This window comes from Prunus mume, linkage group LG7 (assembly GCF_029339155.1).
Source record: "Prunus mume cultivar Tortuosa linkage group LG7, ASM2933915v1, whole genome shotgun sequence".
NCBI classification, from domain to species: Eukaryota; Viridiplantae; Streptophyta; class Magnoliopsida; order Rosales; family Rosaceae; genus Prunus; species Prunus mume.
This window is the reverse complement of record NC_142704.1, coordinates 10,806,595-10,819,948: the sequence shown is the minus strand read 5'-3', so window position 1 is coordinate 10,819,948 and position 13,354 is coordinate 10,806,595. Positions and strand designations below refer to the sequence as shown.

Here is a 13,354-nt window from a genome sequence, read left to right as displayed (position 1 = left end):
AATGAGAAAAGCCATGAACACCATGTTTAGATATATATGTTGAACTCTATATATAAAGTTATTTAATCTTTGTCTTAATTAAGATAAGGTTCAATTATTTGAATTAGGGTTAGTTGTATGGGTACGTAATCAGTTATATGTAATGATGAAGCATATTTATGTTAATGTTTTCATTGCTTAATTAATTACTTTGAGTTTATATATATATATATATATATATACACACACACACGTAGAGGAATTAATTAATAAAAAGAAAAAGAGTAAGATGGCTAGGTGGGTTATAAGTAGACGTTGTAGGTTAGAAACTTGGAAAGACGTTGAAAGAGGAACCATATTTCACCCCACCAAGCAACCCATCTCTCTCTCTCATGTAATATATACATAATATAGAATAAAATATAAATTGATGGATGATGATGATATAATTGTGGTTTTTTGTTAGCCAAGACGTTGCATCAATCGCAGGTGTAAGGTCTGTCCAAACCCTCCCACTCTCTAACGGAAAATACTTTCCATATCTCTCTCTCTCTCTCCCTCTCCCTTATATAATCAATCGATCAAGCTCATGGGGATATCTGTATATCTATCCATCTCTCCTGGAGTAGCTTAATTCTAATTGTCTTGATTGCTTTACTGCCTTGCCCCCACGCTCGTCTTCATCGTTGCAGTTGGCGCTTTATACAATATATAATAGACTAGCTACTACGAAGCTAGCTAGCTCCTATATATTAATCGCCATCGATTCATTGATGATCAGGAAGAAGAAGAGCACTGTACTTGTTATTAAGGAAACAGAGGGGCCGGCCATCGACGATCCAACAGTAGTGCGTAGTGAATTAGATAGGTAGCTAGCTAGGCAGAGAGGCTTAATTTTAACTCCTATTTATTTGATTGTGATCTTCTTGTGTTATTTTAATCAATACACACAATTGATCGAGGATCGAATATACACACATACATACATACATAAGATGTGCACTAGAGGCCACTGGAGGCCAGCTGAAGACGAGAAGCTTAGGGAGTTGGTGGAACGTTATGGACCTCATAACTGGAACGCAATTGCAGAAAAGCTCCAAGGAAGATCAGGTACTTCTATTTTCATTTTTCTTTTTCCGATTGATGTGTTTGCATTTGTTATAATTGTTGGCAACTGCTAGCTATCTCGTTTGGGTTTGGTATATATAATGAACAAGCTAATTAATTAATTAATCTATATATAGTTAAGAACCCCCAAATCATTCTGCAGCTAGCTAGGGCAAAAACTATGTATGTAATTGATTAATTAACAACTTATTCAACTAATTAAGAGAGAGAGAGAGAGAGAGAGAGAGAGAGAGAGAGAGTGGTTAATTGTAATGAATTAACTATAATGAATTGAATGATATTTGCTCGCAGGAAAGAGCTGTAGGTTGAGATGGTTCAATCAGTTGGACCCAAGAATCAACAGGAACCCTTTCACAGAAGAGGAAGAAGAGCGTCTCCTAGCCTCTCACCGTATCCATGGGAATAGATGGGCTATTATTGCAAGGCTTTTCCCGGGACGCACTGATAACGCAGTGAAGAACCATTGGCATGTCATCATGGCACGCAGATGCAGAGAAAGATCTAGGCTTCACGCCAAATTAATAAGGACTTCTTCTACTACTAGTACTGCAGTGCCTCAATCGTCATTAACGACGTCCAATATTAACATCGATATTCCAAAATCCTCTTCAAAACAAGATCACCTGCAAATCAACTCTGATATCACGAGGAACCTTGATGCATATAATTATTTTGGGAAATTCTATCCAGCTTTCACTCATAACCCTCCTCCTCCTCCTTCATTTCCAAGAGAGTTCTATTATCCAAATATCTGTGTCACAATGCACCAAGGTGAATATTACCACTCCAATTGTGCCATGCATATCCCTATTATAAGCCATACATATATTAATGATATTCTCATGCATGGTTCCTAATTATATACATCTTTATATGCTGCAGATCATAAAGATCAGCCAATTGAGTTTTATGATTTTCTCCAAGTAAATACTGAGTCGAATGGAAGTGAAGTGATAGATAATGCAAGAAAGGATGAGGAGGAGGTTGATCAGGAAGCTGCGGGACAACAGATAAGCAAGGCAGCTGGTGCTCCTTTTATAGAGTTCTTGTCTGTTAATGGAAGTTCTTAATTATATTTATGTTACTGGTAGTAATATTTGGTGTCTTGATATGAAGATGATCAATGACATCTTAGCGAACGTGTAAAACTATCATTAATCACATATAAAAACCCTAACTAGAACTAGTTCTTACCAATTAGATGCATGCATGTCAAGTATATCGATATGCACAGAAAATCATGTTTAAAGAGGGATGATCTGTAGCATATAGAAAGGAAGAAGCTGTAGCGCAAATATTGTTAATATAATATATGAAGGACTGTGCGTACGTACGTGTACGTTAGAGCTTGTGTATATGCATCTCCTGACATTTTGTATACCCTAGTTTTGACTCTGTGTGAAATGTGTGTGAGTGGAGTTATAGTGGCTGTGCGTGACAAATGAAGGATATATATATATATATATATATGTCTTTTCTTTTTCTCTTCTGGTTCTTCTAGTATATATACTCTGTCGACGACTGCCTGCGGAAATTATCTCTTCAATTCGTTTCCCAGATGCTAGATCTCACATCTCAATGGTTGGGTTGGTGAGGACTATCTAATCATATAAAATATATGTAAAAGTACAAATATGTGAACAAAGAACAACAAAAATTCTGACTGTCATGACCGTGTTTGCCTTGGGGCCTAGGCTGTGCAACATGAATGATATTCATGGCAATGCAGCAAGCATGTAGCATATACTTAATTAGCGGCTGGGTTTGACAAACATTGTACGGCTTGCACCTACCCAATATTCAATTATGTTTTCAATTTTTAAGAACATATATGTTGCCTGCCTGCCTGTTGTTGATCATGATTATTGGATTAATTAGCATAAGAAAAATGATTATCGGGCTGCCGGACACTGCCGGATAAGAAAAGATGACAGTAAGTTAAAATAAAAAAATTCAGACGCGACAGCAAGTTTAATTGACTTAGTACGTTCATAAGTTCTAGGTTTTGCTTTATTTTATCTTAGTTTTATTCCATTCATTTTAATTATTAATTTGGTGTGTTCCGCGCTTTGAGGACAGACACTCTCCCAAATTCCGAATGCTAATAATTTAATAAATGGTCAACTGAAGACATAAGACATAAACGTTAGGGAAGTCAAAGTTGATTATCCCATCCCTCCACCCACCCCCGCCTCTATACGATCAATTCAATTGCAAAGGCAAGGCCTCTCTCTATATATTGATCATCTTAAGTAGCAATAAATATATAGTACTTGTCAACTTTAATGGCTAACCTTGTTCTAGTACTTGTGAATCTGATAGCTCTGCCAGCATTACTAGTGTTTGTCGTCATAATAAATCCCTCCTCCCATGCCGATGCAGTGTTCCTGAGCATCGACTGTGGCTTTACAGGATCCTCTACTTAGAAAGATGAAAACTCAATAGTATGGACCGGGGACGAAGCTTACATTCATAATAAGCATGAGTCTCAATGTGTTCAATGAGTACTATAGCAGCAACACGCCAGTTGATTGGACCAGCACTGTAAGAGTGTTCCCAACTTTGAACAAAAACTGTTACACCATCCCAATTGGCAAATCTGGGGAGAGACTTCTTGTTCGAGCAAGTTTCCGTTATTGGGATTTTTACGATAACCTTAATTACTTCTCTCGGCCCAACCTTTGAGCTCTAGTTCGACGGTAACTATTGGACCACGGTTGTCACCAAACCCTATGATATCGTTTCTTATGAGGCCATCTATGTTGCCAAGGCAAATACAACGAGCATATGCGTTGCTCAAACTAAAGATAATCAGCTGCCCTTCATATCCGCACTCGAATTGCGGAGCTTGGATTTCAAAATGTACAGCCATGTTGATTCCAATTACGCTCTGCTATTGGCAAATAGGCATACTGACGGTAAAAACCAAACTGTTAGGTACGCTGCTATATATCTGTTTCTTCTTATTAATTACATGTGTTGTATAATACTATGCATTAATGGATATCATATGACTATGCCTTAATGAATTAGGTATCCAGATGATGCATATGATCGAATTTGGGTTCCGGCAAATGGTTTTATAGTTACTGAGAATGTGAAAGGGGAAGCAAGGAGCAGTGATACTAGTAGTGCACAAGATAATCCTCCAGAAGCTGTGTTGCAAAATGCAGTGGAAACCATAGGCACTCTTTGGTCCTTGGTTCTGGACACCAGCGGACTTCCACAATCACAAGATCAAAAAGTGCGCATCTACATGACCACCTACTTCTCTGAAGTCATTCGGCCGCTCAATTCATCCACTGACAAAAGATCCTTACAAGTATTGGTAGACGGCAACCCGTATTCAGGCACCATTGTCCCTCCTTTTGGAAGCGTATCCACTGTCTACATTACCAACATCACAGCTTATTCCAACACTAATTTCACTATTGAGTCAACTTTTCAATCCAAGCTTCCTCCTCTCATCAATGCCTATGAACTCTATACTATCACTGGCCCTCTAACCCAAGCAACAACCAGCACTAAAGATGGTTTGCTACAATTCCATTCCCGTGTTTGTATTAAAATATAATATATATAGATATATATATATATGTATATAGTCAATTAATGCGTAGATATATATACATTTCGTACATTAATTTTCTCTGATATAAATTTATATATAATGTAGTGGAAGGGCTAGCAGCACTGCAGAGAGAGTTTGAGATACTGCAGAAATGGAGTGGCGATCCCTGTCTTCCATCATCCTTTGCATGGGAATGGGTTGAATGCACTAATACTACTATTCATGCCACTCCTCGTGTAACCTCACTGTAAGTGTGTACTGCTCTCTCTCTCTAGCTACTTTAATTCCCAAGCATATTATTAATACTTAAATGCCAGAGTTCAATTGAAGTGATCATGTTAAAAAATGAAAAAACCAGGAAACTCAGTGGCTTCGGCCTGTTTGGCCCGCTTCCAGACTTTAGTTCCATGGATGGGCTGCAAAAGATGTGAGTCGCGTATTTAATGTTATTAATACAAATGTGTAATAAGTTAACCTTGCATATATCTCATTAATTCATTTCTAAGCTTCCAATTTTCTTTTGATTTGCAGTGATTTTCACAATAACAGCTTGGATGGACCTATTCCTGATTTCCTTGGCTCCTTGCCTAATCTAAATCTACTGTGAGTTTCATCCATCAACAGAACAACTATTTAGCCAACTGAGCACTGCATACACGGGAACTAATTTCTATTCTTCCCAGTGATTTGTCAGAGAATAGACTGAATGGATCCATACCCACCTCTCTTACACAAAATAAACACCTGAAATTAGTGTAAGTAAAATGTTCCTCGTCTCATCTTATGTGTTATGGTTCTAGATTTGGTCTAATGCATGCTCTACAAATCTGTTATGTTCGTTATCTTGAAACCATTTTAATGTTTTAATATAACCTAGAGGGTTCTGTTTTTCTTTCAAATTGTTTTGTCAGTTTAACCGGAAATTGTCTCTCTGGAATGTCTTGTCCACCCTACACCTCATCACCACCACCACCACCAGATTCAACACCACCAGGTCCACCACCACCAGATTCACCGGCCCCAGGTCCATCACCACCCAAAGATTCACCGCCACCCTCAGGTCCATCACCACATAATTCACCACCACCAGGTTCTCTGCCACCCCCAGGTCTATCACCACCTGATTCACCACCGGTGCTACAAACACGCTCTTCCAGTGGCCCCAACCAATATGAAGCACCCCCGCCCCCTTTAGGCCACCATAACTCAAGTGAAATACCCTCTCCATCAGGAGGCAAGGAATGCAGTGACAAGCCACAGATGATACTAGGCATCATAATTCACGTTTCTCTTATTTCTTTTATGTTCAGTAACTTCTGAAAGATTTCCGTGTTTGATCATCGACCACTATGTTCACCATGAAACCAAATAATTGCTGTATATGCACTGTATGAATGTTTTCCGCAGCTTCATTCACAGTTCACCGTTACAGAGTATTTCAAAATATTGTGAGAATAAATGTTTTTAATTAGGTTCACAGAGAGAGGTAGAGATATCAACTTCTTATGCCTCTGTTAATAAGATAATGAATTTCATAACATCTAAGCAACAAAATCTCAGTTATACATCTGTTTAACTTGTACCTAGCTTCAACGGCCTCCTTACAACCATCGTACAATCTCTTCCAACCCGTTTTGATCAAGTATTACAGTAGTATGACAGTGCACCACTAACCTGGTACCATTAGGGGATTCGTACAGCAATTGTTAAAGTACAAGCTCATCTTGCAAAAGAATTTCATATATGTCTGTTCTCAGATTCAGCTCCTTATCCCGCATAACTTCTTGGAGATCTGACAGCTCTTTTGCAGACAAGGTAGAATTTAATTTGAGAAACCCATCAAGCCATAGCTTTTTTGACCTATGATAGATATTAAACAAAGTTAACAAGCAGCAGCCAATAAACAGATCATGAAATTGTTCAAGTCGCGATAGGATCATATTCATGGCCTTGTTTGGGCAGAAATTGTATAAGGGAACAAGATCTTACCATGGGCAGGCATGAATAGCTCGAAAGAAATTCCGCCTAGCTGCTGAAGGATTGCATACTACCTTCATCTCATATGCAATGTAGCAGCGCCAAAGAACAACTGAGTTATGAAACCTATCACTTGCCAATGCCCTTTCAAACAATCCACGGATCCTATGCTGTGATCCCCCTTTACTCATCTCAAATGACAACGCAAAAAGCCAGACAACCACAGACGGTTTCCTATGGATATTTGAGGTAAAAAAGAAAATATATCACACATAATGCATATGTTACCACAATTTAAATAATCATATTACAATAAAGAGGGCCAGAAGGAAAAACATCTTACTTCTGACAGCAGTCATCAAACACCCATCGCAGTTTATTAGCTGTTGTATAAAGATGGCCAACCTCGATTAAATCATTTAAAAGTTCTGGGCTGAACGGAAATATTTGAAGCCCCTGCAATATGGACTCCCAGCATTTTGATAGACTTGATTGACCACGATGTCTCCAAAGCATCTTCATGTAAAAGTTGAACATAAATTCAAGTTGATAACTACGGCTCTTTCTCTCTGCAGTTCACATGCAGTCAAGTATATTCTAATTATGTTACAGTCAAATAATAGCATCAGAAGGAAAGTGCAAAAGCTTAATATAATATTATAGAAGCTGTGATTTTTATTTCCATTCTTGTTAAGCATTTGCTGAATTAAGACTCAAGCCTCAGCAGTCAATTGACTCCTCAAAGTTCCAAGCCCTGTTAATTGGTTCCTTACAATTTGAAGCCTGTAATGGCAAATAGAGGTTGAATAAATTAGAATTTGCTCCTTTTTGTTCTCCGGGGTATTGATGCTGGCCTCATACGCAAATAGGTGAACTATCCTTTCATTAATTAGACTTGTCTTTTGATAAGTATATATTTCCTATATTTGAGCATATCTGGTATCTCTGATGTCCGGATTGCTTTGTAGAACATTCTCCCTCGTTCTTCCACTACTTAGATACCTCAAAACTTTCATCACAAGTATCAACACAATCAAGTGATGTTCAATATCATTACTAATACCTGCGCAGAATTAGATTTCATACTTTTACCAAACCTTTGACTTTCAGAGGACATAAAGGGTCGAGGAACCAGAATATGACTGACAGAAATGAAGTAAAATACTTGAACCATCACATGTCAGTAATTAAAGAGGACATAATGAGTCCGACCAAAAAAAGAGAGGGCATAATGCGATGCTCAAGAAAAATACCTGGGAGCACCATTGAAAAAGCCTGATCTAGAACTTCAATACCAGCAGCCCATCCAGAGGTTAACTCTTCGAATAAAGCTGCAGAAGATATGAGAGCAACAGATTGATCGTCTATAACACCTCGCACCCATGCCATTTGTACTGTCCTTATTCTTTCTTTGAAACCTTGGCGTGCTCTCAGCAATTGCAAATTTGATGGTTGACTTTTATATGGACTATATGTTACACCACTTCCTAAGCAAAATAAAATATGCATCGCACGAAATGATGATTCACACCCACTGCCATTATTGTTACCAAGTTCCGTCTCAGCATACCAGAAATATAGAAGGGAAGCATTAGACCGTAATTCCTGCTCAATAAATTAAAGTAGATACATAGAGTAAATACCAACAAACAAAGTCCATAGAAAACCTTCAGATAAAAAATTGAAAAATTATTGAAAGGAATCCAAAACAAGGAAAGAAAGAGGTAACTCCTCAAAATATATGATGCCAAATTGGCGCTAATCCAAAACCTAACAGCCTCATGAGAATTCATATCTAACTGAGAAAAAATTAAGAGGTTTATCAAATTAATATCAGACTTGAGATATAAGAGATGGATCGCTAAAAATAAAAAATAAAAATTTACAGAAGGTTGACAACCAAAGTCAGCATAACCACTCAACATAGAAGTGAAATATTTCAGACCAAAAAGAAGACGTGAAATATAAAATTGTAGTAGTAAGGTTCAATATGATCGCTTGTTAACATGTAATTTGAAAAATAACATTACGCCAACGGGCTCACAATCTCTCAACTATATGCTGCTATCAGCATTGACATGACTAACATGTACTTTGAAAAATAACATTATGAGTTTTCAGCACAAACAAACATCAGTAGCTAAATTGATATGCCACTACAAAACTTATTTTAAATAAACATATAGATCTTACCAAAGGAAGCCCTTCAATAGATGACAATGCCATGTCAAATACTCTTCTTGCATGATCAATATTTCCATGAAAAGCCTCCCTTCTTGCATAAACTCCACATAGCAATACATCCTATTTGTACAAAGTGCCAAAATAGACAAGATCAGGAATTCTATCATACAAATCCGTTACTCAATAAAGAAAAGGTTGCCTCTTTAGAGCATGTGAGAAGGTGCAATCATTTAATTTCGCAAAATGACCAACTTACTCACAACTGCTGCCTTTTAATAAGATACAGAAGTTAATAACTGTAGGCTATGCCAACTCAAATCCAATGTTGATGGATAAAAAAAATTCACTACAGATTATTTATAAAAATATATATAAACAATAATTAACAACTTAAAATTTGCCCTGCTACCATCATGCATCTGTGCATTATTCATAAATAATGTTTATAGGAACTTTCTCAAATTATTTCATGTCTCTCATTGAAAACACTCAAAACCTTTTTATAAACAATATGGGTTACTCAAAACCTGGAAAAAATTACTAAATGAGGGCCAAACAATTCATAGCTTTAGAATTTAAGATATTAAAAGAACCTTATCTAAAAACAAGGACCTATATATGAAAGATATGATGTGTGCATATCCGCCATTAGACTCAAACATAACTACTACCTGACGGTCACTCTTTAAGAGAAACTTTGCGAGAGCTCGACACGGGGTAACAGAACAGCTGGAAGGATTCGAATTCATAACAGATAGCTCTTCGGCAACTAAAGCAGCATCTTCTAGGACAAAATTACGTGGAAAAACAGATAAACAGAGCAAGGTAGCATTACGAAGAAATTTCATCAGGTCTGTTCTTCTGTAGATGTCAATGGAGGTACCCAAGAGAGATTCCAAGCTGAAATTACTTGAACTGCCTTGTGTTTTGCTTAAAAAATTATGAACCCTTCTCAAAGTTTGTAACATAGAATCTGGCAATGCCTCAAAGCTAAGGACTTTCTCAGCCCAAGTTGAACTGTTTGTAGATATCCTGTTTTGGGGGAGGGGTAAAAGCATATCATCAATTAGTGTCTACTTTCATTGTGGAAGTCAGGTTCCCTTATTTTGTCAAAAAAAAGACAAAAGAAAATATGAACCTAGATCCAATGCAACAGTGGATAAGATTACACAGATAAAGTGATAATAGGACCTCACCACTGAGAGGTTTTCCCACCAAAGAAATCAATGAATTGCAATACTAGAGATAAACGGGCCTCAGATGAGCTCAAGGAAAATAAGTACTCGTTGACATCTTCAAACATTATTACTCTCGAAAGGTGCTCATCTGCTTCTCCATCGGGTGTACCAACATTATGAGAGATAGAAGCTGTTTCATATTCAAACCCAATGTAAGTACTTTGTGAGCATCGCTATCAGGAATGATGAATGCATAATAACTTCAAGCACATTTACATCTTAAACGGGAAAAGAGTTTCATTGCAAGACAGTGAATGGGAAAAGAACAAAGGGAAACAAAAAATAGGCAAAGACCAAGAGAAAGATGCATGCACCCATGAAAGAACATTCATATTCACAGAGAGAAAGAGTGAACCTCTTGCATGAACAGGCATCCATTGAACACAATCTCTCGATAACTCTTCTTCCGACCATTTGATCCAGGTTGAAGTGTCTTTAATCTCACCACTAGTACCAACATCAACATCAATTCCTAGCATCTTTAGCAAAGCTTCAGTATCTTCTTCTTTCTTGACATCTTCTTCCTCAAATTCTTCTTGAAACTCCTCAACTAGAACATTACTTTCGGATTCCTTTTCTGTCTTTAAACTATTTTCCTTATTTTTGGTTAGTGGTTCCGACCAACCTGTCCAGCCACCTTCATTATCATGTGCAGTCTCCTCTTGGATAACCCTCTGCCTATTTTCTTCCTCTTTTTCCAACCATGTGGACCAACCAAGAGCACCTTCTTCTCCAACTCTTGCACCATCACTATTCCAAAAGTGCTCAAACAGTATCTGTTTACTCTGCTCAGTGAGGAGTAATGAAGGACAAAACAAACTGAATTCAATTTCAGCCTGAAATAAAGCAGTGGCCAACTCTTGATAGCCAGCCTGCCATTCAAACCTACAGAAACTGATAAATATATCAACCAGACCAAGTTCTAGTTGAACAGTAGCAAGATCTGGAGGACTGTCTTCTGCTTGGCAAACCTGCATCAAATGGGAACCAAATGTAAACCAAAATAAGTTAACCTCAGACGCTCTGGAAATTATTAAAGTCTCAAGATGCCTAATTCAAAACCTCCAATTCCTAGAGCAGCCACAACCATAGATGCCATAGAAAATTGGGAAATAAAATGAGGCACAAAGTGGAAAAAAAAGTCTTAAAAGTGTTGAACACGTAACATTTTAGTAGTCTTAAAGTCTAATGTATAAATAAACCCCATAATGCGATGTAATTATTACCAACCCATTTTGCAGTTCATTGTTAGGGATGTACATCCAGTGTTACCAGGAAAACATCATGGACCAGCAAAAGGCTGAAATAGCTATTTTCTTTCCAAATCTAATGCTGATATTTATCTTCTTCTTTTTGGTTTACACCTAGTTTTATCTTCATTTCCTACATTCCCTTGATCTCTTGAGAAAGTAATAGAGAACAGATAAATACAATCTCCAATAGAACATAAAACATTAAGTAAATTTGAGAACCTGCCTAAAGTGCTTTCTGCATGCAGCAGATAAAGCCTGGATTGCATGTGCGTACATTTTTCTCATGTCTGAAACCTTGAACCTTGAGAACTCCCCTTGAAATACACGCAAAAACTCTCTCCACAACTTGTAACTTCCTGAATGTTGAATGAGTATCCTTTCCCATCTACTAATTAACACATCAGAACTGTCTCTGCTTTGGTAAGCCTTTAGAAGAGAGAGCAACAGGTCTTCATTATCTGGGTTAAGCTCAGCCGCCTTCTCCAGTATGCTAATCTTTTTTTCCAGTGTCTGCAACCGAGCGCCTTTCTGGGGTTGCATATCAGCAATCCTGTCTTGAAATTCCGCAAAAGCTAACCAAACCTTTTCATCATGGGGTTGCTCCCTCGTCAATTTGTTAAACTCCCGTGTTTTGCGTATTACTTCATCTTCCCAAGATTCTTCAACCACTGAAGTTCTTGAGAGTGAATCATCGCCATCAACACCTTCATTGGATGATCGACCATCCGTTAAAGGAATAAAATCACCGGAAACTGTAACCGCAAGGTCTCTGGGGACAAGTATGCGAGCACGCTTTAAGTTCTTATGGCGTTCCAAAGCCATGTACTTTGCAGACCAATAGCGACCAGCAGATTTTAGTTTACCATCCAATGCATCAACATCGGCATCTCTATCCAGTGTTGTACCTGTCTGGTTCCACCGATACAAACCTTGAAAATCACTCCCAGATACCTCCGCAAAAGGCTTGTAGCGAGCAACGTCCATTCTGCATTACAAATTAGGGACAGTCAATTCAAAAGCTTCATCTTCATAGTGATAGCATCAAAACGAATCAATTTGGATATAAAAATTTGATTTTATTGCTGAGAAAATTAAACTTCCAACTAAACATACACCAAATGTAAGCACAGCAATTAGCAATTCATTTATCAGCTTTGTCAGTGACAAAAGAAAGACTGAAGGAAAGTGAGACAAAAAATATTATCGAACTAAAATAGCAAAATACCTGTAGAGACATCCAAACACCAAATTGTCGGGGTCGCCATGAGAATCAAGGAAATAATCTTTGGAAGGTTTAGTCTCGGAGTCGGCCCAAGCCCGAACGCTGGACTTTCTAGACCCGTAATCGGCGAATGCTCCACGGCCTCTCTCAACGGACCTCTCTCTCCTCCTCTTGTTCTTCCTCTTCTTATGCTTTTTCTTCTTTGTCGTCCTGTCTCTCTCATCGCTTCTATCGGATCCAGAAGAAGATTCCAGCATCTCGTATGGCTTTGCTTGGGACGGCACCTCCTCCTCTTCATGTTCTTGCGGTGGTGGTGGTGACGGAAGCGGGTCAGGTTTGAAGTGTGAGATAACGGCGTCGTTTATGACGGAGAGTTGGGTGGTGAAGCTGGTATTGGAAAGCCAGTGAGGGACGCTTGTGATTTGTTGAGAGACGGGTAGTACAGGGAAGAGTGAGGTTTTTGCTGCTGCTGCTGCTGCTGCTTCTGATTCTGATGGTTGTTCGTCCTTCTCCTCCATTGTTTTTCCGAACGAACGAAATATGCAAATTGGCAGTTCAATTGAATTGTAGCTGGAGTCCGTAAGTGGAGGGCGTTTAAAAATTAAAAAGCAGCTAACCGCCCAATTTGGGCCATAGCGTTATCTAGTGTATTCCGACAAGTTCAATTTGGGCCAACTCAATTTCATCCGCCCAAAATCCAATCAATTTCCGATAAGAAATTTAATTGGGTTTGGGTTCGTTTAGAATTCCTCATGTACAAAGCACTTTTGTTTATAAGCGTTTTCAGAAGCACCTTGATTAT

At 38.2% G+C, this 13,354-nt stretch overlaps 3 protein-coding genes across 3 annotated transcripts; 2 read left to right on the top strand and 1 right to left on the bottom strand.

The window, feature by feature from the left end:
- Window positions 1-453: 453 nt before the first annotated feature.
- Window positions 454-2,462, top strand: MYB54 (myb domain protein 54). The gene is made up of 3 exons (XM_008242167.2): window positions 454-1,089; window positions 1,399-1,878; window positions 1,990-2,462. Exons 1-3 carry the CDS (start codon window positions 975-977, stop codon window positions 2,175-2,177), a joined length of 783 nt encoding a protein of 260 aa, XP_008240389.2. The 5' UTR covers window positions 454-974; the 3' UTR covers window positions 2,178-2,462.
- Window positions 2,463-3,967: 1,505 nt separating this feature from the next.
- On the top strand, window positions 3,968-5,285 carry LOC148915457 (putative LRR receptor-like serine/threonine-protein kinase At1g05700). Its single transcript, XM_089041920.1, has 5 exons — window positions 3,968-4,044; window positions 4,141-4,640; window positions 4,784-4,925; window positions 5,037-5,105; window positions 5,210-5,285. The coding sequence occupies exons 1-5, from the start codon at window positions 3,968-3,970 to the stop codon at window positions 5,283-5,285; spliced, it is 864 nt and encodes a 287-aa protein (XP_088898046.1).
- A 905-nt stretch (window positions 5,286-6,190) lies between these two features.
- Window positions 6,191-13,136, bottom strand: LOC103338897 (uncharacterized). Its single transcript, XM_008242168.2, has 10 exons — window positions 12,556-13,136; window positions 11,550-12,315; window positions 10,433-11,048; window positions 10,036-10,207; window positions 9,511-9,871; window positions 8,849-8,959; window positions 7,909-8,260; window positions 6,999-7,224; window positions 6,668-6,889; window positions 6,191-6,538 (listed from the first exon to the last, which is right to left on the bottom strand). The coding sequence occupies exons 1-10, from the start codon at window positions 13,068-13,070 to the stop codon at window positions 6,385-6,387; spliced, it is 3,495 nt and encodes a 1,164-aa protein (XP_008240390.2). The 5' UTR covers window positions 13,071-13,136; the 3' UTR covers window positions 6,191-6,384.
- Between the last annotated feature and the right edge of the window lie 218 nt (window positions 13,137-13,354).

Bases quoted from the DNA above. Each gene is read 5' to 3' on its own strand.
- MYB54 (XM_008242167.2), top strand. From the start codon at position 975: ATGTGCACTAGAGGCCACTGGAGGCCAGCTGAAGACGAGAAGCTTAGG. The intron at 1,090-1,398 runs GTACTTCTATTT...ATTTGCTCGCAG, and splicing joins AAAGCTCCAAGGAAGATCAG to GAAAGAGCTGTAGGTTGAGA. The intron at 1,879-1,989 runs GTGAATATTACC...TATATGCTGCAG, and splicing joins CTGTGTCACAATGCACCAAG to ATCATAAAGATCAGCCAATT.
- LOC103338897 (XM_008242168.2), bottom strand. From the start codon at position 13,070: ATGGAGGAGAAGGACGAACAACCATCAGAATCAGAAGCAGCAGCAGCA. The intron at 12,316-12,555 runs GTATTTTGCTAT...TTTGTAATGCAG, and splicing joins GTGTTTGGATGTCTCTACAG to AATGGACGTTGCTCGCTACA. The intron at 6,539-6,667 runs GTAAGATCTTGT...TATCTATCATAG, and splicing joins GCTATTCATGCCTGCCCATG to GTCAAAAAAGCTATGGCTTG.
- LOC148915457 (XM_089041920.1), top strand. From the start codon at position 3,968: ATGTACAGCCATGTTGATTCCAATTACGCTCTGCTATTGGCAAATAGG. The intron at 4,045-4,140 runs GTACGCTGCTAT...TTAATGAATTAG, and splicing joins GGTAAAAACCAAACTGTTAG to GTATCCAGATGATGCATATG. The intron at 5,106-5,209 runs GTGAGTCGCGTA...TTTGATTTGCAG, and splicing joins ATGGATGGGCTGCAAAAGAT to TGATTTTCACAATAACAGCT.